The following is a 24,856-nucleotide window of genomic DNA, read 5'->3' on the forward strand; positions in this document are numbered from 1 at the left end:
GCCATCCCAGTTGGGCGTGAAGTTGTATCTCCTTGCGGCTTTGATTTGCATTTCCATGAGGCCTGAGGATACGGAGCATCCTTGCACGTGCTTATTGGCCTCTTGTATATCATCTTGGACATCAGGGAAATGTCTATTCAGGTCCCTGGCCTGTTTTTAACCTGGGTTATTTGTCTTTGTATTATTAGGCTGTAAGAGTTCTTTATGTATTCTAAATACAGGTCCCTCATTAGATACACAGTTTGCACTATTGGCATTTTGGGCTGGATTATTCTTCGTGGTGGGGGCTATCTTGTGCCCTGTAGAATATTCAGGAACATCCTTGGCCTTTACCCACTAGATGTCAGTAGTACACTCCTCCCAACCCCCAATTGTGATGCTTAAAAATTCCAGCCAAGGGGCACCTGGGTGGCTCAGTGGGTTAAAGTCTCTGCCTTCAGCTCAGGTCATGATCCCAGGGTCCTGGGATAGAGCCCCGCATCGGGCTCTCTGCTCAGCGGGGAGCCTGCTTCCTCCTCTCTCTCTGCCTGCCTCTCTGCCTACTTGTGATCTCTGTCAAATAAATAAATAAAATCTTTAAAAAAAAAAAAATTCCAGCCAAACATCCTCTGGGGGCACAGGCAAAATAGCCCCCACCCAGAACCACTGATTTTTAGAAATCCACTTCCGTTCCTCTCTTCTCCATCCTATACCCTCCCTTCCTTTATGGTAGTCATTAATTCTATTTTTTGGTAGGTTTTCTTTATTTCTTCCTTCCTTCCTTCCTTTTTTTTTTTTTTAATTGGTTATCTTTCCATTTAAAAAACATAAATAAATCTATATGTCTACTCGTAACCCCCTCTCCTTCTTAGATAAATGATAGCATGCTCTACACATTTTTTTTCTGTCTTGCTTTTTTAACTTAACATTATATGCTGGAGATACTCCATGGAAGGATATAGAGATATTCTTCACTCTCTTTATAGCTTGCAATTCAGACCATAATGAACCATAACTTCCCAGCCAGATGGTAGTTTTAAGTCCTATGCTCAGAAGACCTAATACCAGTGAAGAGTTCCTTATGAAGCTTTATTATAAACATATTTCCTGACGAATGGCTGAAATGGCTGTGCAGGCAAATCATCGGTTTTCTTTCCTAAGATAATACTTTGGGATAGGAAGTGATTTTCTTTTGGGGGGGAGCATGTGTGCTAGGAAGGGGTTTGACCAGTAGGTGCCACTGTTAGATAGCTTTGGCAAGGTTAATTCTTTGCGGACTAGTCTTTGCATTGTGTGTGTGTGTGTGTGTGTGTGTGTGACGGATTGTGTTTTCTTTTTAACAAATACATTGGCTAGCATGCTTGAGACACTGTGCCCCTTGCCTTTTGTGCAGATCACTCTCTGTCAGTACGCAGGCACCTTCCACCTGCTTCTCTGCTGTATGCACCATTTACTTAACCAGTCTCATACTGATGAATATTTAGGTCGTGTCCATTACTTGGCCACTGTAAATCATGTTGCAAATTAGTATCCGTGTACATATGTCCTTTCGGCCTGCGCGTGCACATTTCTATGGGATGTGTTCCTAGAAGGGGAATTACTAAGTCTGGGGATCTGTGCATTTTGCATTTTGATAGCTTCTATACTCATAAGTGAGATGGGAACAATAAAACCTAATTGCTACTGAATATCTTTATGGCCTGCGATCAGTTTGTTGGAGAAAAATAGCCTTAAGAGGCAGCATTTGTGCTGATGGTGAGAAGTCTTATTAAGAAGAAAGGCTAAGGGAATAGAATCATCAGGCAGCAGAGACCAGGAAGCCTGGGGAAATCACTTAAACTTGAGCAAATAACAATGACTTACAGTGGGTGATGGTCATTCTGGCCCTTCCAGCTAAAAAAGTAAATAATTTGGAAACTAGGAGACTCCTTTAGGGTATATTTGCTGCTACAATCTGTTTCATAGGTGTGGAGAAGAAAAAATGATTTTTCTTCTCCCTTCTAAGTTCTTGGCTGAGACCCCTCTGTCATAAAAGACTAACAGGAACAAAAACAAAAGAAGGCTTAATAACCTATGTACCTCCTGTATACATGGGAGAAACCCAGGAAAACTGAGTGACTCCCCCAAGTGGCTCAAGCCACCATGTTAAATAACCTCTCCAGATAAAAACAAACGTTGATGTTGGGAGTGGGGAGCCAGTAAGGGGGTGGGGGGTGAGGAGTTCCCCCGCAGAACACGGGAAGCAAGGGTCTGATTGTGATGCAGATTGAAAGCCCTGCTTTTAACATTCATTTGACTTTCTAGAGATTTAGTCATCCTCTTCCTGGTACCCAGTGGGAGACACCCTTACAGATGGAGATTTCCCTTATACATGTAAAGATCTCTTCCAGCAGGTAGAAGACAGGGACAGCCGGGGGAGATATCTAAGAGGCGGTTTCCCTTATGCACAGAAAAGGAGAAATACATTTTTCTCTAAAAGCAGAGGGAGACTCCAGACTACCAGGAAGACAGTGAATAAAATTTATTTTATTGTGTTATTTCTCTGCTTAATCCACAAGCTGAAACAGAAGGCTCTGGGAATTTGCTGAATATTTAGGGGTCTACAGCAAGTCTGATTTTTTGGCTTGCTTCAAAGTAGGGTTACCTGCTTTCTGGACAAGGCTTACCAAGAACACAGCTGTGGGTGACTTGCATTCTGACTCTGTGTCAGTCATGTGGCTGCTGCTGACACCTTTGACCTTGAATTTGACTTCAGATTTCTCTAGTTCATGTGGAGGATAGTTCACGGCATTGTGTACTTTATATTTAGAATATTTGGGGGTTTGGACACATATACAGGAAGGATGATCTCAATCCAGTATTTAGGTATGTGGCTATGCTTAATGTTTAGCAGTTCTTTTCTGTTTATTGAAAATAGTAACTAAAAAAACCCCTGAATTTCCATAAGATGCAACACTCAGAAAACAAAATCTGAGTCTTGCCTTTATCACATCAGTACATACATATATACTTGGATAAAGGTATTGGTAAGGAAAAGTGAGGAATTTGAAGCATTTTAAGCAGATGCAAGTGGACATTTGAGATTGCGTTATTTGGTACTTTTTCAATTTTATTTATTGTAGATATAACTTCTTTTATCCCTTTTTGATGCAGGGATTTTCAAAGTTGAAATTAATTTCACATTTGACAGTGGATTTGTGGCATAGTTACATCTAATTAAAAGTCGATTCAGGTGAAGGGTAATTTCTGTTATACATTAAGCATAATTAATGTATGACATTTTCTAGCTCTAGATGAAGCTGTTTGAAACATTTTTTCTTCCATGTTATTTTTCAACAACTTTGTATGGAAAGCAAATTACGAGGCATTAAAACAAACCCAGACAGCCACTCAGAGTAACCTTTCAGGTGACTTTTTGTTACTTTGAAGACTGCTTTGCATTTAGAACATTGAGTGAGCATCTCCCAACTAACAAAACAGTCTTTTAAAAAAGTTTTTCAAAGATTTTATTCATTTATTTGACAGTGAGAGAGAGAGAGAGAGAGAGAGAGAGAGGAAGAGAGTGAATACAAGCAGGGGGAGTGGAGAGGGAGAAGCAGGCTTCCCACCGCGGGGGGAGTGCTCCATCCCAGGACCCTGGGATCATGACCTCAGCCAAAGGCAGATGCTTAATGACTGAGCCACCCGGGCATCCCACGAAACCATCTTATAGAAATCCTTTGGAGCTTTGTTTGGGCTAAAGAACTTTTCTTCCCATCAAAGTGGTTGTCAAGAAGATTGCTGTACTATGGCTAAAATAGCCTTTTATGGACCAGTTGCGGAGCCTAATAGTTATTTAATCCTGTCTCTATGGGGGCAGTAGGTACAGAGTTGGTATTAGGCTGTTAGCCAGAGAAACTACTTTTTATGTGAAGAAAGAACAACTCTACAGGCATGATGGCTGCCTTCTAATGGCTAGGGCATCTTCTCCACCCCCTCCCCCGCCTTATGCTTGCCTACTTTTTGGAAAGAGATGGCGTTTGCAGTGCTTGGAATGAGTCCCCATTAGTGAATCACAAGGGTAGTCTGTAATTTTAACAGTAAGTGACTAAATGAGTACTTCAAAGCTAATGTATTTGACGGCTTTTGTTCCTTGAGCTCAAAGGGAGATGCCTTAGGAATAGGTATTTCAACTACTTGAAAGATTTTTCTGCAGTAAAAATAACTGGATGCTAGTGGAAAGAGACTATTAAAAAGAAAAAAAAGTCACTGTACATTTAGAGCTCGTCCACTTAAGTGCAGTTCCAAATATAATGTATTCGGAACTGCTGTCACAGCCCCGCTTGCAGTTTAGTTGGGGATTCGAACCATGCACCGGTGAAACGTATGACTACATCTATGGGCAGCACGGGCGTTGTGGCCACATTAATGCTAGCAGTGTCGTCCACTAGGACTTTCTGCTGTGCTAGAATGCTCTGTATCTGTGCCATCCAATATGATAGGCGCAAGTCACGTGGGGGCTGTGGAGTGGTTGAAATGTTACAGGGCGGCCAAGGGACTGAACTTGAAATTTTACTTCATTTTAATTGATTTAAATGTCCATAACCGCCACGGTATTGCCCAGCACAGGTAGACCCTTAGATACTTAAGAATCCAGAATCTGGAAAAGAATACTGTGGGTTAGAGTAAGAAGGGAAGGTTGGCAAAGGCTCGGAGACTTCACAGAGAGGAGAGGAGGCATTGGCTGGGTTGGGATGTCCACGATTTGCTCCTAAAATACCAAGGGGCTTGACTGAAGCAGACAGCTCCCGTAGGGAAGTGGAGGGAATTAAGGGAGGCTGGTACGGATTTGTGGGGGTCCTTGAGTATCAGTGGCAAAATTAATCCTGAAGGCCCTAGGGAACCAATGAGATAATACCCTCAACTGTGACATATTATGCAAACACCATACTCATTGCTGAAGACTTCTGAATAGAATGAGTGCTTTAGGCAGATTCATCTGGCATGGGATCGAGAGACATGAGAGGGAAGAGAAGACTCTGGGCACAGCACTTGGTTGAGTCTTAAGGCAGCCTCAGTCTGCGATCTCAGGAGCTGGGTCGGAGCAGAAGTTAAGAGTAGAAAGATCTGGGGACGTGTGAGTGGCTCAGTGGGTTAAAGCCTCTGCCTTTGGCTCAGGTCATGATCTCAGGGTCCTGGGATCAAGCCCCATATCAGCAGGGAGCCTGCTTCCCTTCCTATCTCTGTGCCCACCTCTCTGTCTACTTGTGATCTGTCTGTCAAATAAATAAGTAAAATCTTAAAAAAAAAAAAAAAGAAAAAAGAAAAAGAGAGAGAGTAGAAAAATTTGCCTGGCAGAGCAGCTCTATGGAATGAATCAACAAGATTTAGTGACTAGATAGTCAAGAATCATTCATTCAGCAAATAGGGCTGGTACTGTTGATTCAAGTGGAAATTCAGGCAAATCTTGCTGGATGTGGGAGACGAGATGAATGTTGGAAAGTAGGCCAAGAACGCCAACGAAGTTGACATGTACATACTATACCCACATTACATACATCTCTCCATATGTTTTCATCTTTCCTTAAAGTCCTCACATGATAATTTGTCCAAGTCAGTAAATCTTAACCCAGGCGGAGAAGGTATCTCTCCCACGCGTGTCCTCTGCATTGCCACCATTTCTTTGAGGCCTTTACAGTTTGCCTCACTTGCCCCAGAGGCCTCCTGCCTAGCCCTAGCCTCCACTCTGTGACCATTCCCCACACCTTACGGCCTCTGTATTGGTGCCACCTCAACTTCCCAAAGCACAGTCACATCGCTTTATGACTCCTACACCTTTCTACTCCCTTTTTGACCTTGGTTTATCATGGCAACCAAGGACTTTCATGATCGGAAGCCAGTGTGCCTTCTATAGTCCCTGTAGCTGGCTTTCCACCCAAACCGTAGTACGTGTATTTCTGCACTGCCTTGTACTTACACATATATTTACTCGGGGTGTTTTCTCTCTCTCTCTTTTTAAAAAAAATATTTATTTGAGTACTCTCTATACCCAACACGGGGCTTAAACTCATGACCCAGAGATCAAGAGTCACATGTTCTTCCGACTGAGCCAGCCAGATGCCCTGTGTTTTCTCTCTCTTATATAGCTCAGTGCTGCTCATTCCCTGCAGGTTCCCCTCAAGGCTCTTCGTACTAATCCTAGTGGGAAATACTACTTTCACAATTAAGCCTTTTCCTGACCTGATCCCAGACTTGCCGACTTAGGATCATAGAGGCCTAGTAACTTCTGTCATTTATGGTATCTTGTGTAATGTCTTGCCCATAGTAGTTGCTTCATACATGGTGCAGTTGAAAGAGATAACACATATTTATACTTTGAGGGGCCAACCGAATGCCAGAATCTAGGCTAAAATGGAAAGCTAGCATGACCTCGATATTAGAACTCCGCAAACATCGGCAAACAAAAGATAAAACCCAAAACTATAGATTAATGTTGGTTATTGATAAAGATGTAAAAATCTTAAATTTTTAAAAAAGATTTTATTTGCTTACTTAACAGAGAGGGAGAGAGAAAGCACAAGCAGGGGTGGACCAGCAGGCAGAGAGAGGAGGAAGTAGGCTCCCCACTGAGCAGAGAGCCCAATGCAGGGCTTGATCCCAGGACCCTGGGATCACGACCTGAGTCGAAGGCAGATGCTTAACCGACTGAGCCACCCAGGCACCCCAAAGGTGTAATAATCTTAAATAAAATATTAGAGTGCCTAATTTAATAGCATTAAAGAATACTAAATCATGACTGGATAGTGTGTTTGTCCTGGGGATTGAATCAATTGGCACATTATATTGATCAGACAAAAGAAAGAACCCCCATATCACCACAGATGCTCAGTGGCAATCTACAGAACCTAAACCCTCCTCAGTCTCGTAACAAACTAGGAAGAGAAAGGGAGTTCTTTTTTTTTTTTTTTTTTTTTTTTTTAAGATTTGCATTTATGTTTTGGATAGTCCTTGACTTTTAGTTAAAAAGGATTTCTAGTTACTAAATAATTTTGGCAGATTTCTTGTTCTTTAAAGAGATTATAGCATGATGTTCATGAACTTATTAAACTGAGATGGATATGAGAGACTAGAAGAAATACTTTGGAATCAGAACCGGTATCTAAACCTGAGCTCCTCAATTACTAGCTATGTTGAAATCCTAAAATATTAATATTAAAAATATGTAATAATTTCAGTATTTATGTAAAACAATTTTTTGAAAGGGGAAATTTAAAAATTTTCTTTTCAGTTAAGGTACAATTTTAATTAGCTCGCTACCCATTCTTTTTTTTTTTTTTTTTTTTTTTAAAGATTTTATTTATTTATTTGACAGAGAGAGAGATCACAAATAGGCAGAGAGGCAGGCAGAAAGAGAGAGAGAGAGAGGAGGAAGCAGGCTCCCTGCTGAGCAGAGAGCCTGATGCGGGACTCGATCCCAGGACCCTGAGATCATGACCTGAGCCGAAGGCAGAGGCTTTAACCCACTGAGCCACCCAGGCGCCCCAGCTCGCTACCCATTCTTGCCCTAATTATTTAACTACATTTGTTCTCTACTGTTGAAAAAAATAAAACCTGCTACCTTTTTTACAACTTAAAAAAAAAAAAAAGATTTATATTTACGCATTTGAGAGAGAAAGAGCATGAATGGGAGAAGGACCAGAGAGAGAGGGACAATTAGACTCTGCTGAGCACAGAGCTCAATGTGGAGTTCTATCTCATGACCCTGAGATCATGACCTGAGCAGAAAACAAGAATTAGATGCTTAACCCGTGAGCCACCCGGGAGCCTGGAGATGGGGACTTTTTTTTTTTTTAAAGATTTATTTATTTATTTATTTGACAGACAGAGATCACGAGTAGGCAGAGAGGCAGGCAGAGAGAGAGAGAGAGGGAAGCAGGCTCCCTGCTGAGCAGAGAGCCCGATGCGGGACTCGATCCCAGGACCCTGAGATCATGACCTGAGCCGAAGGCAGTGGCTTAACCCACTGAGCCACCCAGGCGCCCGAGATGGGGACTTTTTAAAAAGATTTTATTTATTCATGAGAGAGAGGCAGAGGCAGAGGGAGAAGCAGGGAGCCTGATGCAGGACCCGATCCCAGAACCCTGGGATCATAACCAGGGCTGAAGGCAAATGCTTAAGGACTGAGCCACTCAGGCACCCCAGAAGGGGACGACGACTTCTTCTTCGTCGTCTTCTTCTTCTTCCTTCTTTCTTCTTCTTCTTCTTCTTCTTTTTGTAAGACTTTATTTATTTACTTGACAGAGAGAGAGAGAGATCACAAGTAGGCAGAGAGGCAGGCAGAGAGAGGGGGAAGCAAGCTCCATGCTGAGCAGAGAGCCCGATGCTGGCTCCCTGAGATCATGACCTGAGCTGAAGGCAGACGGAGATCACAAGTAGGCAGAGAGACAGGCAGAGAGAGAGGAGGAAACAGGCTCCCTGCTGAGCAGAGACACCCCCCCCCCCCCGCCATGGGGGGCTCGATCGCAGGACGCTGGGATCATGACCTGAGCCAAAGGCAGAGGCTTCAACCCACTGAGCCACCCAGGCGCCCCTAGAAGGGGACTTCTTAAGCATGAGAAAGATTACCTTTTATAAACCAATATCAGACAGTAAACTCAATGGGGAAATAGTGGGGAATTCTTATTAAAATTAGAAATAAATAAAAGATGTACACTATTGTGACCAATAAAGTTGTTAAAATGAGACCAACTAATGCTGTCTGGAGCGTGCAGATGGCATTCTCCTGCTGTTTGTAGATTTTTGAATCAATATGATCTTTTAGAGAATCAATAAGGTGGTCTCTTTCACAAACCATAAAGATACTCATACCCTCTGACCCAGACTTTTACTTCTCAGAAATTCTCCCAAGGAAATGTGCTATTTTGACAGAGATATGAACAGGTACTTATTATACCATTATTTAGAAGAATCAGAAATGGCAACAATCGAAATGTCCTGCAATGGGGAAATAGTTAAGACTGTTATGGGGTATCCCTGCAGTGGAGTATAATTAGCCATTAGAAATGTTTAAGGCTTTTGATGCACTGAGAATGCTCTTGTATCGAATTAGTATGATACAGAGTGCATTTAAACATTTCCTCGCTGTGTATAAAAATTTCCTTCGTTTCTTGGTGGTACTGTTAGAATTTTTTGTTTTTGTTTTTGTTTTGTTAAATTCCTCTCCAACACTCCTACTCCCTCCTTCCCCCAAGCTGGGCTTAGGAAGTAGAACTTGAGGCCTAGCTGTTTCTTACATCCTGAGAGTCCAGCAGCACTGAATGCCAGAACTGGAAGGGCCTATGTCTTCCTGTCCCTTATTTTACACATTACATGCCAGAACCAAGGCCACACCCTCAGGGATGGAGCAGAACTGACTCTTGATCCTGTGATGCTTCTACTCTCCAACAGGGTCATTGATTCAAAAAACACAGCGAGTGCTAGAGGAGACTGACTTTAAAGACAAGTGCCTGTTTTTTGAAGCAGTGTTCCTCACTAGCTGTTGTCTAGAGTTGAAACTGGAAATGATGGGAGCACTGAGTGCCTGGGGAGGGAGAGCAGGAACAGGGCTATTTTGATGGAAGACTGGAATCAGGGCATTGGTTTGGCATGTCAAAATTGTTTCTGAGCCTCTGACACTGTCTTTCCAGTCTTGGTGAAGATCATGGAACTATTCTCAGCCTTTCTTTAAAAAAAAAAAAAGGTATAAAATTAAATGCATTAAGCTAAGGTTACTTTTAAATCTATTAAGCCATGGGGGTCAGTACTTGGCAAGGAGAGACAAGGCGTGTTTAAGAATTTCTTTATTAATAGTAATTGGACCTCAGTGTCAGATCATTATAATTGCAAAGAATTAAACAGAGACATTAGCGATTGGGTATAGAATGGGACCACATCCCAGACGTTCTTCTTCTGGTGCTTGGAATGATGATACATTATTTTGTTTTTTTCCTTCACTGGGATATCTTCTTCACCAACACCTGGAATTCTTCGAAACTAACTTCTCCATCTCCATTCTTGTCCAGTTCTTGAAAGAGGTCATCTAGGGTGCTGGGACCCTGGTTTGAGATGAGAAGGATGGGAAAGGGGAGAGGAGAGAAAATGAATCAGTTACCGCTACCCATTTTCTGAAATTAGAGATGCCGGGTCTCTGTTCCAACAAGGCAGCTGAGGTTTTGGTTACATGCCTTGATGGTTGGGGGTGGGAAGACCAACTTGAGCTCCATGTCCCTGAACTGGCTACCTGGTTTTTCCTATATCGTACATTTCTCTCTCTCTTTTTAAAAGATTTTATTGATTTTGAGAGAGAGAGAGAGAGAGAGTGTGTGTGTGTGTGTGTGTGCATGGGCAAGTGGGGAGACAGACTTAGCCTGAGGGAAGAGAGAGACTCTGAAGCAGGCTTTCCGCTGAGCACAGAGTCCTACGTGGGCTTGGATCCCAGGACCCTGAGATCGACCTGAGCCGAAATCAAGAGTCAGATGCCCAACAGACTGAGCCACCCAGGTGCCCCACACATTTATCATTTTAATATTGGTAATGTGCATTTTAATATACAGTTGGCTCCTGAACAATGCAGGGGTTACAGGCATCTACCCCACCCCCACACAGTCAAAAATATGAGGACAACTTTTGCCTTCCCCCAAACATAATGACCAAGAGCCTACTGTTGACTAGAAGCCTTCCTGATGACATATACAGTAGATTAACACAGAGTTTGTACATTATATGGTTTAAATACTATATCTTACAATCAAGTAAGCTAGAGAAAAGTGTTATGATGGAAATCATAAGGAAGAAAAAACACATTTATAGTACTGTAAAAAATCCACATAAAAGAGGACCTATGCAGGTCAAATCCACATTGTGTAAGTGTCAACTGTAATTGGTTTTCTGTGTAATCTTAAGTATTTTGTCTATGCGTCTAAAAAAGGAGAAGGAGGGGCGCCTGGGTGGCTCAGTGGGTTAAACCGCTGCCTTCGGCTCAGGTCATGATCCCAGGGTCGTGGGATCGAGCCCCGCATCAGGCTCTCTGCTCAGGAGGGAGCCTGCTTCCTCCCCTCTCTCTGCCTGTCTCTCTGCCTGCTTGTCATCTCTCTCTGTCAAATAAATAAATAAAAAAAAATAATAAAATAAATAAAAAAAAATAAAAAAGGAGAAGGAATCTGAGGGCTTCACTGGACTGCTGAGAAGCCCCTGGCCCACCAACAGCTGATGATTCTTGCCCCAAGGTTTTCCTGGGACCTGGTTCTGTGAACCCGAGGCAGCATGGTACAGTGGGCAATCTGTAGCCTGCTCAGTGCTCCCAGCTACCCTGTGTGTGTGTGTATGTGGGGGGGTCCACTCTTCACCGGAGGGAACTGTGCTCCGGGACAGCTGCCAGCTGGCCCCAGGGCCCACAGCTAGTAGACAGAGAGTTTGAGGTTCAAACATGGACTCCAGAGCTCAAGCACTTAACTTAGGAACCATACCAGTTTTTCCCAAGTCCGTGTGTTACGGCCCCTGTCTACACCCTGCTGGATGACGGAATCAGTGATTCTCACACTTTGGCGCTCAGCAGAGTCACCACATGGGCTTACTGACCTTAGGAAATATAGAGTGACAGGTCCCACTCCCAGAGGTTCTGGTTCACTAGGCCTGGGGCGGGGCCTGAGACTCTGTGTGCCCAGCAGGTTCCCAGGTGGTGTTGATGATGCCGGGCCAGGACCAGTGACATTTGGAGAACTACCGCTTGAGATGTTGCAAGAGATCGTGTTAGGCTCGACTCTGTTTTGGCTCTGCTGCACCTGCAAGGTCTTAAGCTGACTTAAATTTTGTCTCTGGCCTAAGACTCAAGTCTTAAAGCTGTTACAGCTCTGCCTTTCAGGTGAGAGTTTATCTGCGGCAAAATAGTATCTAGGAAACGCACTTCGGTACTGTTGACATTGTTGTACAACTGATCTCCACATCGAGATATGTTTTAGCTCTTCGGATTCCTCTAAAGACATTTGTACTTTGCTGTGATTAGAAGACCACACTAAGATAGTTACTCACTTTCCCTGAAGCATTTACGAGGTTCTAAACCATACATGGCATTGGTGGAAAGAATATACCTTGGAAAACCTTAGTAATCCTTATGAAAATATAATCCAGTACATGATTCGGTAAGTAGATTTTTCAAAATTTACCATCAGTTTTCATACCTTTATTCAAACTATGAGTCATACTTTCTTTTTGTAGGAAATACATAAACCATAGGAAAATATAGAAAAATTCCCCAGTCTTACCTTTTAAAACAACTTGCTTGAGTAGATTGCCTAGGCCTTCCTGTCAGATTATTTTTCTTTCTTTTATTATGATTATTCCTTCCTATTATTATTTTTCTTCCTTTTTGAAAAATGCCAGAGTGTTTTTTAGAATCTAATCTTTCTCAGAAAACTTTGTCTTAATTTTTAATTAAAAAGTCTCTTTTTCTGGGGCTCCTGGCTGGCCCATTTGGAGAGTACAAGGCTTGTGAGTTCAAGTCCCATGTTGGGAGTTGGGCTTACTGAAAAATAAGTAAATACAATAAAAATCAGGCAATTTCTTTTTAAGGTCTCCTTTTCTGCTAGTACCTTTAACTCCTTTTCAGAGTTATATTGTATTTTAACTATAAGGAAATGAGGAGACATTGGGTTATAAGGTCATCAAATTCGGCCACTTTTCTGGGTACCAAACCCAGAAACCTCAACAACTACAACGGGGAAACCCCCTCACATGTCATACTGGCAGAAGGGACATTTCTGGTTAAAATCTGGGAAGCAAATGCTTTCTTCCGAAGTTATAGCTAAATAGTGACCATGTGGGGTAAACAGTTGCTCAGTCACGTCCATTTGGAAGATGGCTTTTACTTGCAAAGGAGCGGAAGTGTATTGGAGCAAGGAGGGTCAGCCCCCCTCTCTCCTATTCTATTGCCTCAAAATGCACTTTGATTTGGACAACTCTGGGCCGGTTTTGAGGAGAAACTGTCGGGCTAAAGAGGTTTAATCCCTTCCTGGAAGTTGTTTAGAAATGCCTCGCTGCCTCATTAACACAGATTAAGGTGCTTAACACAAATTAACACAAATTTAAATGCTTTTTGAAATATAAATGGATGTGGCCAGATGGGATGGCATTTTGTAGGCGCAAAGTGGATTTTCTCTATAGATCGCCTGGTGAGTGTTGGTCTTCTTGACACATCCTACCTATAAGGACGAAGCATGTCAAGGCCAGCTAATAGTATTTTGCACACCTCTTTGTTTTCCTAAAAGCCTGACCTGGAGGTGCTGAATCCAGGCCGAAGGCCTTAGTGCATTGGGTTGGTGCCCTGTGGGTCTCCTAGGCCTAGCTTCATTAAAAGTGCCATCATTGCTTCCTTTTACTATGGCTGGTCCCGGAGAGTTCCGTGCCCAGGCTGTGGGACATAAAAGGCTTGGCCCCTCCCTGCCTTCTAGGTCCTTGCCATCTGAGATGTGGCCTGCCACCAGGGAAGAAAACACACGTTCAAGGGCTCTTGGCCAAGGAATGCCCTTGCCTTGGCTGCTGTGTGCTCTGCCCCAGAAGAAGCATTCCTCCTGCTCTCCGTGTCTTGTTCCCACCCCTCACTCCTCCCCGTCGGAGGTCCCCAGTTGCCCGGTGCACTCACTTTCAGTAAACTGGGGAATTCTGTCTGAATCAATAGCTTCAGCTCCTCCTTGGACAGCTGGTTTGGATCACCTTCTTTGGCTGCGTATTTTTCAAAAATGCTCTTCAGTTCCTCGGGAGACTTTTTGCCGCTCATCGTGGTCCTGTTGATTGGGAAAGAAATGAACTCACCAAAAAGCTGAAGAAGCAGAGTTTTGTCAGGATGATTTTGCCAGCAGTTTCACACCTTTGGGCTCTTTCCTTGGCACCGTAAAAATAATCATCTTAGTATGTTAAATGTCTGATCTTAGAGTCCATCTGTGAGGAGATAGTCCCTTGAGCCAAACCCTTTTGTTAATAAATATGACATTCTGCACTTTTTATGCACCTGGTCTGTGCTCTGTAGGTTGTGGTCTGCAAGAAAGCTGACCACAGCTTTTAGCTCTAAAATTACTGGTAATATCTTTAGATGGCACAAACCCTCTTTTTCTCCTATTATCTTTCACACCATTCTGGAAGGAAGCAGAAGGAATAGGAGGTTGTACTAACATCACACTTACCTGGTTACCCAGTTGTGAGGCAGCTAGAAGAACCAAGAAGTAGGAGTGTAAAGCATTGAGTGGAATGGTGACTTTTATAGTCTTCACAGACACACCACCCTGATTATGAAATTTTCCTTTTGTTTGCCATTTAAGGGTAATTATTAATGATTTTTGAAAGCCAAGCTTAAGACTGCATGAACCTCATAACTAAGGGCAAGAGCCAATAAATGGCCACTTCAACAGTTGCTTAATGGTTCAGAGTCCCAAGAGTAAACTTGGATTTTTTTCCCCCTTACATTGTATTTTCCCTCCAATGTGGCAATATGATATTTGTTCACTATTTACATTTCAGAAAGCTTGACTATGGAGGGTTGGTTATTTTTCAGTTCAGTTGCATACTTAGGCTTGAAACAATAATTTTCTTCACACTCAGAAAAAAAAAAATGCTATAATGGATGGTCAGTACCGTATAGTTTAAGAAATTGCAGTACAGGGAGTGCCTGGGTGGCTCAGTCATTAAGCATCTGCCTTCGGCTCAGGTCATGATCCCAGGGTCCTGGAATCAAGTCCCATGTCGTTGTCGCCAGGCTCCCTGCTCTGCAGGAAGTCTGCTTCTCTGTCCCACTCCCCCTGCTTGTGTTCCCTCTCTCGTTGTGTCTCTCTCTGTCAAATAAGTAAAATCTTTATAAATAAATAAATAAAAATAAATTGCAGTATGGCTGTTAAAGTCCCTCTGATATTTTGTGAAGATTAGGTGCTTAAACATTTGAATAATTGAATGAATGAACAGAAGTATCGCTGAGAAGCAGGCTTAATAAGTGGGGAGAAGATATACAATAATTTTTGGTTTTATTTAGCAAAGCAAGTTTACCAAGTAGCATAGTAATTTTTCAGCTTTTCCAGTATTTGTTATTCCCATATCTGCTTTTTATTTCTCATTACCCCTTTCCTTACCACATATATGTATGTATATATTTTTTATTGAGGTATAGTTGACACACGATTTTGTATTAGTTTCAGGTGTACAACTCCCCTCCCCCCCAAATATATTTTGCTAATCATTCTAAAAACTTGTGAAAGCGCTTGACTTACTTTTATTTGGCTGGAAATACTTCAGACTTGTGGAACTGCCAGGACTTAAAGGTGGAGACTAAATTTATTTCTACTCGAAAGAGTTCCATAGAAGAACAAGGACATTTCTAGGGGACATTAATCTAATACTGATGTAATTCACAGTAAAGGTTTCCAGATTGACTTTAAGAGCTCTTATCAGCTTTTTAAACACTTGCATGCTTCCATACTTGTATAATTTTCTCTGACCCTTCATTATATTGTGTATAAATTGAGCGTTGTACTATTGGACTATATTTTCCTCTGACACTTTTCAGTTCTCATTTTCTAGGGCCTTATTTATGTTGGAGAACAGATGTGAAATCTTACAGTTTCTTAAAAACTTCCCACCAGTCTTGAGCATTTATCATTCCATGTGCCTTCCGTGTCCTTGTATAATTTATTCTTGCTTTTATTACAGATTCTCTGACTTTGGTATTCACCAGTATTGAGTATATATGAACTCACTTCTTGGAGTAAAGATAAACGTTTTGGGTTTAGTTGTAAGATTCTATGCAAAACGATTCTGATTTTGGCAATGAATTTTAATCAAGATTTTAGAGAATTTCTAGTGTTTTTATACTTATGCTCTGTTTTACTGGGGAGGAAGTCAGCTTTTATTGAACAACCATAGCAAAAAATATCTTTTTCTACTAACACCTTTTAAAAAAATTTCCAATCTACAGAAAACTTGCAATAGTCGGTGAAAACCAACCTGCCTTTTGCCAAGATTCATTTGAGAGTCAGTTGCCGACTGACTTTCCCCCTAAATACCTTAGCCTCTTATCTCCTAAGGACAAGGACATTCTTCTATACAACCACAGTGCCATTATCACAGACCAAAATCAAATCACTCCAAATGTGGAAATAGCATCTTAAGTCATCTGTTCTCTCAAACTACCACCTGTGAGCTAAACTCAACATGGCAGTTGTTATATTTTCTTAAGTCTATATTGAAGAAATGGTTTTAGTGACTATATAATGTATAAATATAAATTTAATTAAATTTAAATTTTATTAAATGTAATTTTAATAACTCTATATTATAGGACAGATATAAGTTATGTATAACACATGGCATATATTGTATATATGGGGGGTGTGTGTGTGTGTGTATGTGTATGTGTATGGTATTAAGTCGAAGAGAAACATTTGCGATAGTTTTGGTTAATAGTCTTTCAGGGTCCATATCTATAGTTTCAAGGGAGGACCTCTGATTAAAAGAGGCCTAGTGCTGGGGCACCTGGCTGACTCAGTTGGTAGGGCAAGCAACTTTTCATCTCAGGGTTGTAAGTTCAAGCCCCCTGTTGGGCGTAGAGATTACTTAAAGGAAAAAAAAATTTTTTTTTTAAGATTTTATTTATTTATTTGACAGACAGAGATCACAAGTAGGCAGAGAGGCAGGCAGAGAGAGATGGGGAAGCAGGCTCCCTGCCGAGCAGAGAGCCTGATGTGAAGCTTGATCCCAGGATCCTGGGATCATGACCTGAGCCAAAGGCAGAGGCTTTAACCCACTGAGCCACCCAGGCGCCCCAAAGGAAAATCTTTTAAAAAAATAAAAAATAAGGGGTGCCTGGGTTAAGCCTCTGCCTTCGGCTCAGGTCATGACCTCAGGGTCCTGGGATCGAGTCCCTCATTGGACTCTCTGCTCAGCCGGGAGCCTGCTTCCTCCCTCTCTCTCTGCCTGCCGCTCTGCCTACCTGCGGTCTCTGTCTGTCAAATAAATAAATATAATCTTTAAAAATAAATAAATAAAAATAAAAAATAAGAGAGGTCCAGTGCTACTTGTTGTCAGAACTTATGCTTGTAGTAAGCACTAACAGAACTTGAAAAACAACCCATGGGTTTCAGATTTCCACTCGCTAACCTCTGCCAGTCACATCTCTCATCTCTTACGTTTCTCTTTACCTACGAGCTCAAGTGTGAGGGTAAACCTGCAGTGGGAAATCCACCAATAGATATTCTCATGAAACATTAACTAAAAATATATGGAGACAGGCAATAAACACAGGGTGTGTTCGAAAGAGAGCATTTTGAAACTAGAGAAGGGGGGAAACGCCAGGCACAAGGTTGGTCATAGAAAATGGAGAAGCAAAGGTGATTTATCTCCTCACCATTCAATTGCTTGATCTTTGGACAGCCTGCGATTTTCCCTAGGGAAGCCAAGAGTAACTTATTTGCAAAGCTCTGGTACCACAGGCTCCCGCAGCTGTATTACTCGATTCCAAGTCCACTGCCAGCAGTGCCTCGAAAAGCTCCTTTGGAAGGGGGTCGGTGTCAGGCCCTGCAAAACGAAATGGGCAGACAATGCTCTCCTGGGTTCATGTTGTCTTCAATCCTGAGGGTTAAAAAAGAGACTGACTACTGAAGCACAGCTATCCCTAAACGCTGTGTGACATCCTCCCCTTGCCTGCCTACTCTGTGCCCTACCACCAAGTTACCTTCTTCAAATCGAGGGCTGGCTCTTCCATCTCTTCCGGAAAATACATCCGTTTGTATGGGCACGCTGAGTGCCGTCTCCATGGCGGATTCCACCATCGTGCTGCTGGTCATGAGGCAGGCTGGGGGACAGGGCAGTAAGGGTCCTGTAGCAGGAGAGGGGCTCAGCGGTGCCCATGCCTCAGAGCGGGACACTGTTCCTCCCCTGTGCGATGCTCACGTGAACTGCCTGCCGCTCTGGACAGTCCGCAGCATCCCCAAGACCCCATGCATTGCTCTTTGACTGCGCACCAGTCCCGTAGTCGGCTCTGTTGGTTTCTATTACAAATCCAGGGAGATTTAATGATCGGAGCACTCGACTGGACCCTGACATCGTATTGAACTCTGATAGAGACAGAGAAGAAGATCCAGTCCTTATGTGCGATGAGCCCACCCTGTAGCCAGTGAGAGGAGGCACGTAAAGGAGATGACAGAGGGGGTTGAGGTTGTATACAGTGAAGGACTCTATTAGTTTCCTGTGGCTTCTGTAACACATTACCACAAACTTAGTGGCTTAAAACAAACCATTTTTTTTTTCTTCCTTACAGTCCTGGAACTCAGAATTATAAAATAGGTAGGCAGGGCTACCGTTCCTTCCAGAAGCTTTAGGGGAGAACCTGTTTCTTTGCCTTTTCCAGCTTCTGGAGGCTGCCTGCCTACGACCCCTTCTTCCATCTTCAAAGCCAGGAGGGTGCATCTTCCAAGCTCTCTGTGCCTTTTCTCACCGACCACCACTTTGTCTTCTGTCTCCTTCTCTGACTCGGACTCTCCTACTTCTGTCTTATAAAGACCCAGTGGTTAAAGGGGCACCGGGGTGGCTCAGTTGGTTAAGTGTCTGACTCTTTTTTTTTTCTTATTAATACAGTATTTATTTGTCTTCCCTCTGTCAAACCAGGAGCCAACCACTTTCCCCAGGCTGCCTGGGGAGGTATAGGAAAAGGATTATACAGGGCAGACAAGACACGAGAGAAAGACCTATGGGAGGTGGAGACAGCTCCTTCACATGGTGAAGAAGATGAGAAAGGCCACCATCAGGCAAAAGAGCCCCATGGCCTCTGAGAGGGCAAAGCCCAGAATGGCATAGGAGAAGAGCTGTTGCTTCAGAGAGAGATTCCTGGCATAACCAATGATGAGGCTCCCAAACACAGTCCCAGTTCCAGCCCCAGAGCCAGCCACCCCTACCGTGGCAGCCCCAGCCCCAATGAACTTGGCTGCTGTATCGATGTCCCTTGAAATGGCGCTGGTTTGGAAGCTTCGGCTAGGAATAAGTGAGGTCAGGGGACGTTGGGCTGTCAAGATGCTGAGGCCCTTATAAGGTGCCTCATCTGTTAGGGTCTCGGGTGGTTTTAGCACCACTGCAGACAGTGATCGGCTCAACAGCTCAGAGGTGCTCCTGACCAAGAACGGGGCGGAGACGAACTTTGTGCGGGCGGACATTTTCAGGGGATGAGGGGCTCTGGCAGGAGAGCTGCTCCCAGGGCTGAGGAGACCAGCGTCTGACTCTTGATTTCAACTCAGGTCATGATCGGGCTTTGTGCTCAGGGCAGAGTCTGCTTGAGATTCTCTCTCTCCCTCTCCCTCTGCCCCTCCCATGCTCATGCACTCACTGACTCTCTCTCAAATAAATAAATAAATCTTAAAAGCAAAATTAAAATAAGGACCCTGTGGTTACATTGGGCCCACCCAGATAACCCAGGACAGCCTTCGCATCTCGAGAGCCTTAATTTACTCATGTCTGCAAAGTCTCTTTTGCCATGTAAGGTTACCTGTTCACAGATTCCACGCGCTAGCGTGAGGACCTCATCATCCAGCCTACCACAAGGACTAATTCAACATGAGCTCATAGCATATAGGTGATTTATTTGGTAGGGTGAGCGTAAGTAATAGCACAGTGTTAATTAGGGGTCAGTAAGGAGAACAAGAGGGTACCCCAAAAACATGGGCCCATGTGGAATGGTGGGGAGAAGGCATTTTAAGAAAAGTAGTGAAGAGACAATGTTTATGAAGAGGGGTTGTGGGGAGGTGAGCAGAGGAGCCATCAGCAACGGACCTGTCTGGCCAAGGTGGAAACCACAGGTTAGAACTCATGAGGCGAGCACAGGCAGACTGGGTTCCTGAATGAGGTGGAACCTGAGTACCACAGCGGAAGGGCATCGATTTGATCTGCGGTGGTGGAGGCTGCCGGAGCTCGCAGTATAACACAGAACGAGTTCATACTTGAAGAACATCAGTTGGGCATTTTAGAGAGATTATACTAAGTCAGTGGCTACCCCACTGAATACTAACCAGGATATAATGATTTTCATTTTGAAAATCTTCACTAATTTGATAGGTTAAAAAATGACACTTTGTTTGAATTTCTTGTTTGATTACCATTGAAATGGCAAGTTTTGTGTGCTTTTATATACAATATAAATTATATTTATAAAATAGAATTATAATTATAATATATGTTATATATAAGTCATAAAAAAAGAACAAAAAAAAGCTCATACTTTGTGCGCAACTTGAATATGACTCATTAATAATCGACATCAGAAGCAGACTTGAAAAAAAAATGACCAGAAAAAACTAATGGACAGGAGGAAAGGAATGGGTTGGGAAAATCCTTGTAAAGAGTACTTGAGGAGGGGCACCTGGGTGGCTCAGTGGGTTAAAGCCTCTGCCTTTGGCTCAAGTCATGATCCCAGGGTCCTGGGATAGAGCCCCTCATCGGGCTCTCTGCTCAGCAGGGAGCCTGCTTCCTCCTCTCTCTCTGCCTGCCTCTCTGCCTACTTGTGATCTTTGTCTGTCAAATAAATAAATAAAATGTTAAAAAAAAAAAAGAGTACTTGAGGAATATACTAGAAATATACCAGAGGAATATACTAGAAAGTCTGAGAAAAATCACCGTGTGTTGCCTAAGAGCCTAGAAACAGCCTGCTGTTGGGGGGGGGGGGTAGGCTCCTTCAGTGTCCCCAGATGTCCAAAGGCAAGGGACAGGAGGGAAGCTGACCTACTCCACACACTGGAATTTCATCTTTGATAAGAGAAACTAACTTCCTTAGACTTTGTCGTTAAGGCATGTGGGTCGCATGAACCCATTACACTCTTATCGTGGGCTGCAGAAACTTCAGTAAGGGTTAATTAGTGCTGTCTTTCTCCTTATGTGGTGCTTTTACATCTAAAGCTTTATCACCACCAGCATTCGTTACTTATTGATTCTTTTTTATTTTTCTTATGCTATATGGCTGGCTCAGTTCCAAGGAAGGGCAGACCTGTGGTGGGGTTCAGATAGCAGCCAAGGCAAAATCAGAGCAGACCAAGGCAATCCTTTTGCAATGGAAGAGGCATTTTCCTCCTAGATGCAAATCTAGGGGATTTTGGAAATGTCAGGATTCAAACTAAAGCACATTTGAGGGTTTTTTAAGATTTTATTTATTTATTTATTTATTTGAGCGAGAGAATGAGCAGGGGTGGGGAGGAGCAGAGGGAGAGGGAGAAGCAGACTCCCCGCTGAGCAGGAAGCCCAATTTGGGGCTCGATCCCCGAACCCTGGGATCATGACCTGAGCCAGACAATGACCTAAGACAGATGCTTAACCTCCTGAGCCACCCAGGTGCCCCAAGGTTTTTTTTTTTTTTTTTTTTTTTTTAAACTATCCCAGTCAAAAGGATATGTTTTGGAAATCGATGTCTCTCAGGCTTTTCATGGAAGGGATATGAGGCACAAAGATATTCTTCCTGATGTCGACTCCGAATCAGGTTGCTTGTAACCCAAGAGGCAGTCATGTATAGGAGGTGCCTGTAACTGAAGGCAGGTGGCGGGGCCTGGCTCGGCCAGAAACGCACTGCGTCCTCTACCTTCCGCAGTCTTCCCTTTCCATTGGGTTTGGGTTCCACCAGCCTGTGCCTGACCTGGAGGTTCTTTGACTGAGGGTCCGGCGAGCATCCCTGGATGAGGCCTGCTCAGCCGGACCAGAGAGAACAGCAAATCTCCTGCCAGTTCTTGCTCTGCTTTTTTTTTTTTTTTTTCACTGACATTCGGGGACATCATTTGCCATTAGAAAGCTACTTGCCTCTGCTCCCCCATCTTTTCTCTAACATTTTCTTTGCTTTCTCCAGTGGTTTCTGTGCTAATACGTTTTAATCAGAAGATCACCGTGGCTGCTACTCCTTGGGATTTCTTTCTGTGTTGTCATTTCAGGAGAAGGTTATAGTTATTGCTTCTGAAAACAGCAGGGATAATGTGAACTAATACCCTAGTGGAAGTCTGAAATAATATTTCACTGTTTGGGCTTTAAATTTGTATTTTCATTAAAATAATGCTATGTACAAAGTTTACAAAGCCAACATGTTCCAAAAGGTGTATAATGAAAATACTAATCCGCACACCCTCTCTGCCACCGTTAAGTCTTCCAGCTGTTTCAACTGATATTTACCTCCATGTTTTATTATTTTTATGCATATATATAAACTGTATCCCCAACATGGGGCTCAAACGCAAGACCCCAAGATCAAGAGTCACGTGTTCTGCTGACTGAGCCAGGCAGATGCCCACTACCTACCTCCATGTGTTTAAATAATATTCTCATATCTCTTTCTCAGAGATTTCCAGATTTCCATTTATGTTAGAGGAGTATTTAACACCCTCAGGCTGTCCCTGTGCCCAGTGCATTTTTTCTTTTGGAAATATGTTCTAGTCCTGTGTTTGTCAAGTTCATCTCAAGTACACAGTAAGGCAGGTTTCCTGTCCGCAGGTGGGTCATTTGAGTTTTCTTACTGGTTCATAGCAGAACGTTTCTTGAAGACCCAGCACGCCAATAACTATACAAACTACGTTCAGAGACTCTTCCTGAGCCGAAGAGTTCAATGCAGGAAGTAAGGGTGGTTTGAGCAATCACAGAACTAATAAGAAACCAGTGGGGAGTTTATTGCTGTGCTCTTCCTACATGGTTCAGGTTGTCTTAAACATAAGTGAAAGTTGAGGCTGTGGTGGGTAATGCAGTCTTATCTGCCCTTTCCTAGAAAATGCTTCAGGGGCTGGGCATTTATAAGCAGCTTAGCTTTGAGAACTGGAAGCTGATGCCCTCTCTCACCTCCCTCCAGCAGTACTTAATCTAGCCATAATTAGCCAACCAAGGAAGATAGGAAAGAGATGCCAAGGCCAAGAGCACTTCAGAGTTGAGCACTCCATCCAACAAGGGGAGTAATCAAGTTTTTTCTCCACCCCTTCTCCTCAGTGACTCTTAGAGTGTACTTGGGGCATGGGGTTCAGACGGCTTGGAAAGTTCTGGGGCACTGATAAGATCACACAAGTTCTGGGAAAATTTTGACCTCAGGAAGTTGCCGTTGTCCAGGCTTCCTATAGAGTAATACATGGCAGTTAAGGTATGGGGGGAATAAACTGGACGAAAGGTTTTATGAGAGGGAACCTAAGTAGTTCCATTAGAACAGGTTATCTTGCCCAACTATAGTCTTTAACAGCTTAAAAAAAAAAAAAGATGAAACAAAACCATGAGATCATAGCATCTAGAACTGGGAAAACAGAGCAATGACTTACAAGAATGGGCTTTTCATAAAAATCATGTGTTTCTGAATTTCTGTGAAGTAAATTGAACATAAATCTGAAATTATTTGGTCTGAGTTCATTGCTTCCTTCCATCATGCACTTATGCCGTGTATACCCTGGGCCAGTTCCATCGATGCGAGGGGCTGGGAATGCCGTGTAAGGAAAGACGGCACTGGCCCAGCTGTCAAGGAGGTACAGTCTGACACACAAAAGCACTCTACAGACGTGAAGTAAGGGCAGCTCAGTGCGGGGGACGGCAGAGATTGGGGGTCCTGACTAGGCTATGGAGCCTGGGAATATCAGCTCCCCATAGGAGTTCACACTGGATAGTGGAGCTGAGATCTCAAGGTTGAGGCTGGTTTGATTTAGGAAAGGAAGGTAGGGGAATGGGAGATGTCCTGGGCAGAGGAAACAGCATGTGTGAAGTCCTCATGGGGGGAGGGAAGAAGATGCACTGGAGGAAGGGAAGGAAGGCCACACTGACCAGAATTCAGGGGACAGTCCTGGGACACGAGGCTGGAGGGGTAGGCTGGGCTGATACCAGGCAGTCAAGGATTTCAAGATGGGGGAATACGACTACTTTGCATTTGCTGGCGGTGTGCAGGGTAGGGTAGCCTGGGGCCATGTGAACTAGGGTAGGGGGGGCAGGCTTCTGGTAAGCTCTGGCTGTAGTCCCGGGCAGGGGCTGTGGTTTGGGTGGTGGTTGGAGCAGTGGATGGATGTCGGCAAGCTGGAGGGGGTGAATGGAGAGAACTGGACACACTGAAGATGAGGGACGAAGACGAGGGAGAGATCCAGGGCAGCGCTTAAGTTTACCACATACAGAATGTGCTAGAATGGATGACATTACCCTCCTTTTTGCTTAAAGGAATCTTTCTAAGGTTTTCTACAAAAAAATATCTTTGGTGTAGTTTTCCACAAGGATTGGCAGATTTGCTTATGGAAAATCTTTAAGGAGTGAAGTGGGCAGTGGGGGAGGGGTGTGAATAGCAAAGTGAGAGGGCCCAGAAGCCCAGAACTTGAAGTGTGAACATGGCCTGCAACTGACAGCTCGAGGAATGACAGGAGGAAGGTCATAAAGAGGCTCCTGATAAATTTTTTACAAGTGATTTGAAGGAAAGATGAGAAGCAGAGACAAACAGGAAGCATACCGTGAGGGGTGTGTCAAGCATGGCTGTATTCGAATAAGAAAATTGGAAGGAACGATCAGGTTTTACTCTTTAGGGAACATCCTTATGCAATGATAATTACTCTAAAAGTAAAGCTTTGGGGGCACCGGAGTGGCGAGGTCCGTTAGGCATCTGCCTTCAGCTCAGGTCATGATCTCAGGGTCCTGGGATCGAGCCCTGAGTGGGGCTCCTTGCTCAGCGGGGAACCTGCTTCCCCCTCTCCTTCTGCCTGCCACTCCCCCTGCTTGTGCTTGCTCTCTCTGACAAATAAGGAAATAAAAATTTTTTTTTTAAATTTTTTATTTGACAGACAGAGATCACAAGTAGGCAGAGAGGCAGGCGGCTGGGGGGGGGGCAGGCTCCCTGCTGAGCAAAGAGCCCAATGCAGAGCTTGAT

General features: G+C 43.5%; 2 protein-coding genes and 1 pseudogene across 4 annotated transcripts in view; 1 reads left to right on the plus strand and 2 right to left on the minus strand.

The window, feature by feature from the left end:
• The window catches only part of CTPS2 (CTP synthase 2), a 99,627-nt gene that overhangs the window by 40,183 nt on the left and 34,588 nt on the right, over positions 1-24,856 (plus strand). The window lies entirely within an intron of this gene.
• On the minus strand, positions 9,784-13,865 carry S100G (S100 calcium binding protein G). Its single transcript, XM_082718413.1, has 2 exons — positions 13,634-13,865; positions 9,784-10,052 (listed from the first exon to the last, which is right to left on the minus strand). The coding sequence occupies exons 1-2, from the start codon at positions 13,766-13,768 to the stop codon at positions 9,948-9,950; spliced, it is 240 nt and encodes a 79-aa protein (XP_082574539.1). The 5' UTR covers positions 13,769-13,865; the 3' UTR covers positions 9,784-9,947.
• LOC309856799 (ATP synthase F(0) complex subunit C2, mitochondrial pseudogene) lies at positions 18,593-19,280 on the minus strand (annotated as a pseudogene). Its single transcript has one exon. The product of its transcript is annotated as an ATP synthase F(0) complex subunit C2, mitochondrial pseudogene (transcript).

Source organism: Mustela nivalis (assembly GCF_964662115.1).
Source record: "Mustela nivalis genome assembly, chromosome: X".
Classification (NCBI taxonomy): Eukaryota; Metazoa; Chordata; class Mammalia; order Carnivora; family Mustelidae; genus Mustela; species Mustela nivalis.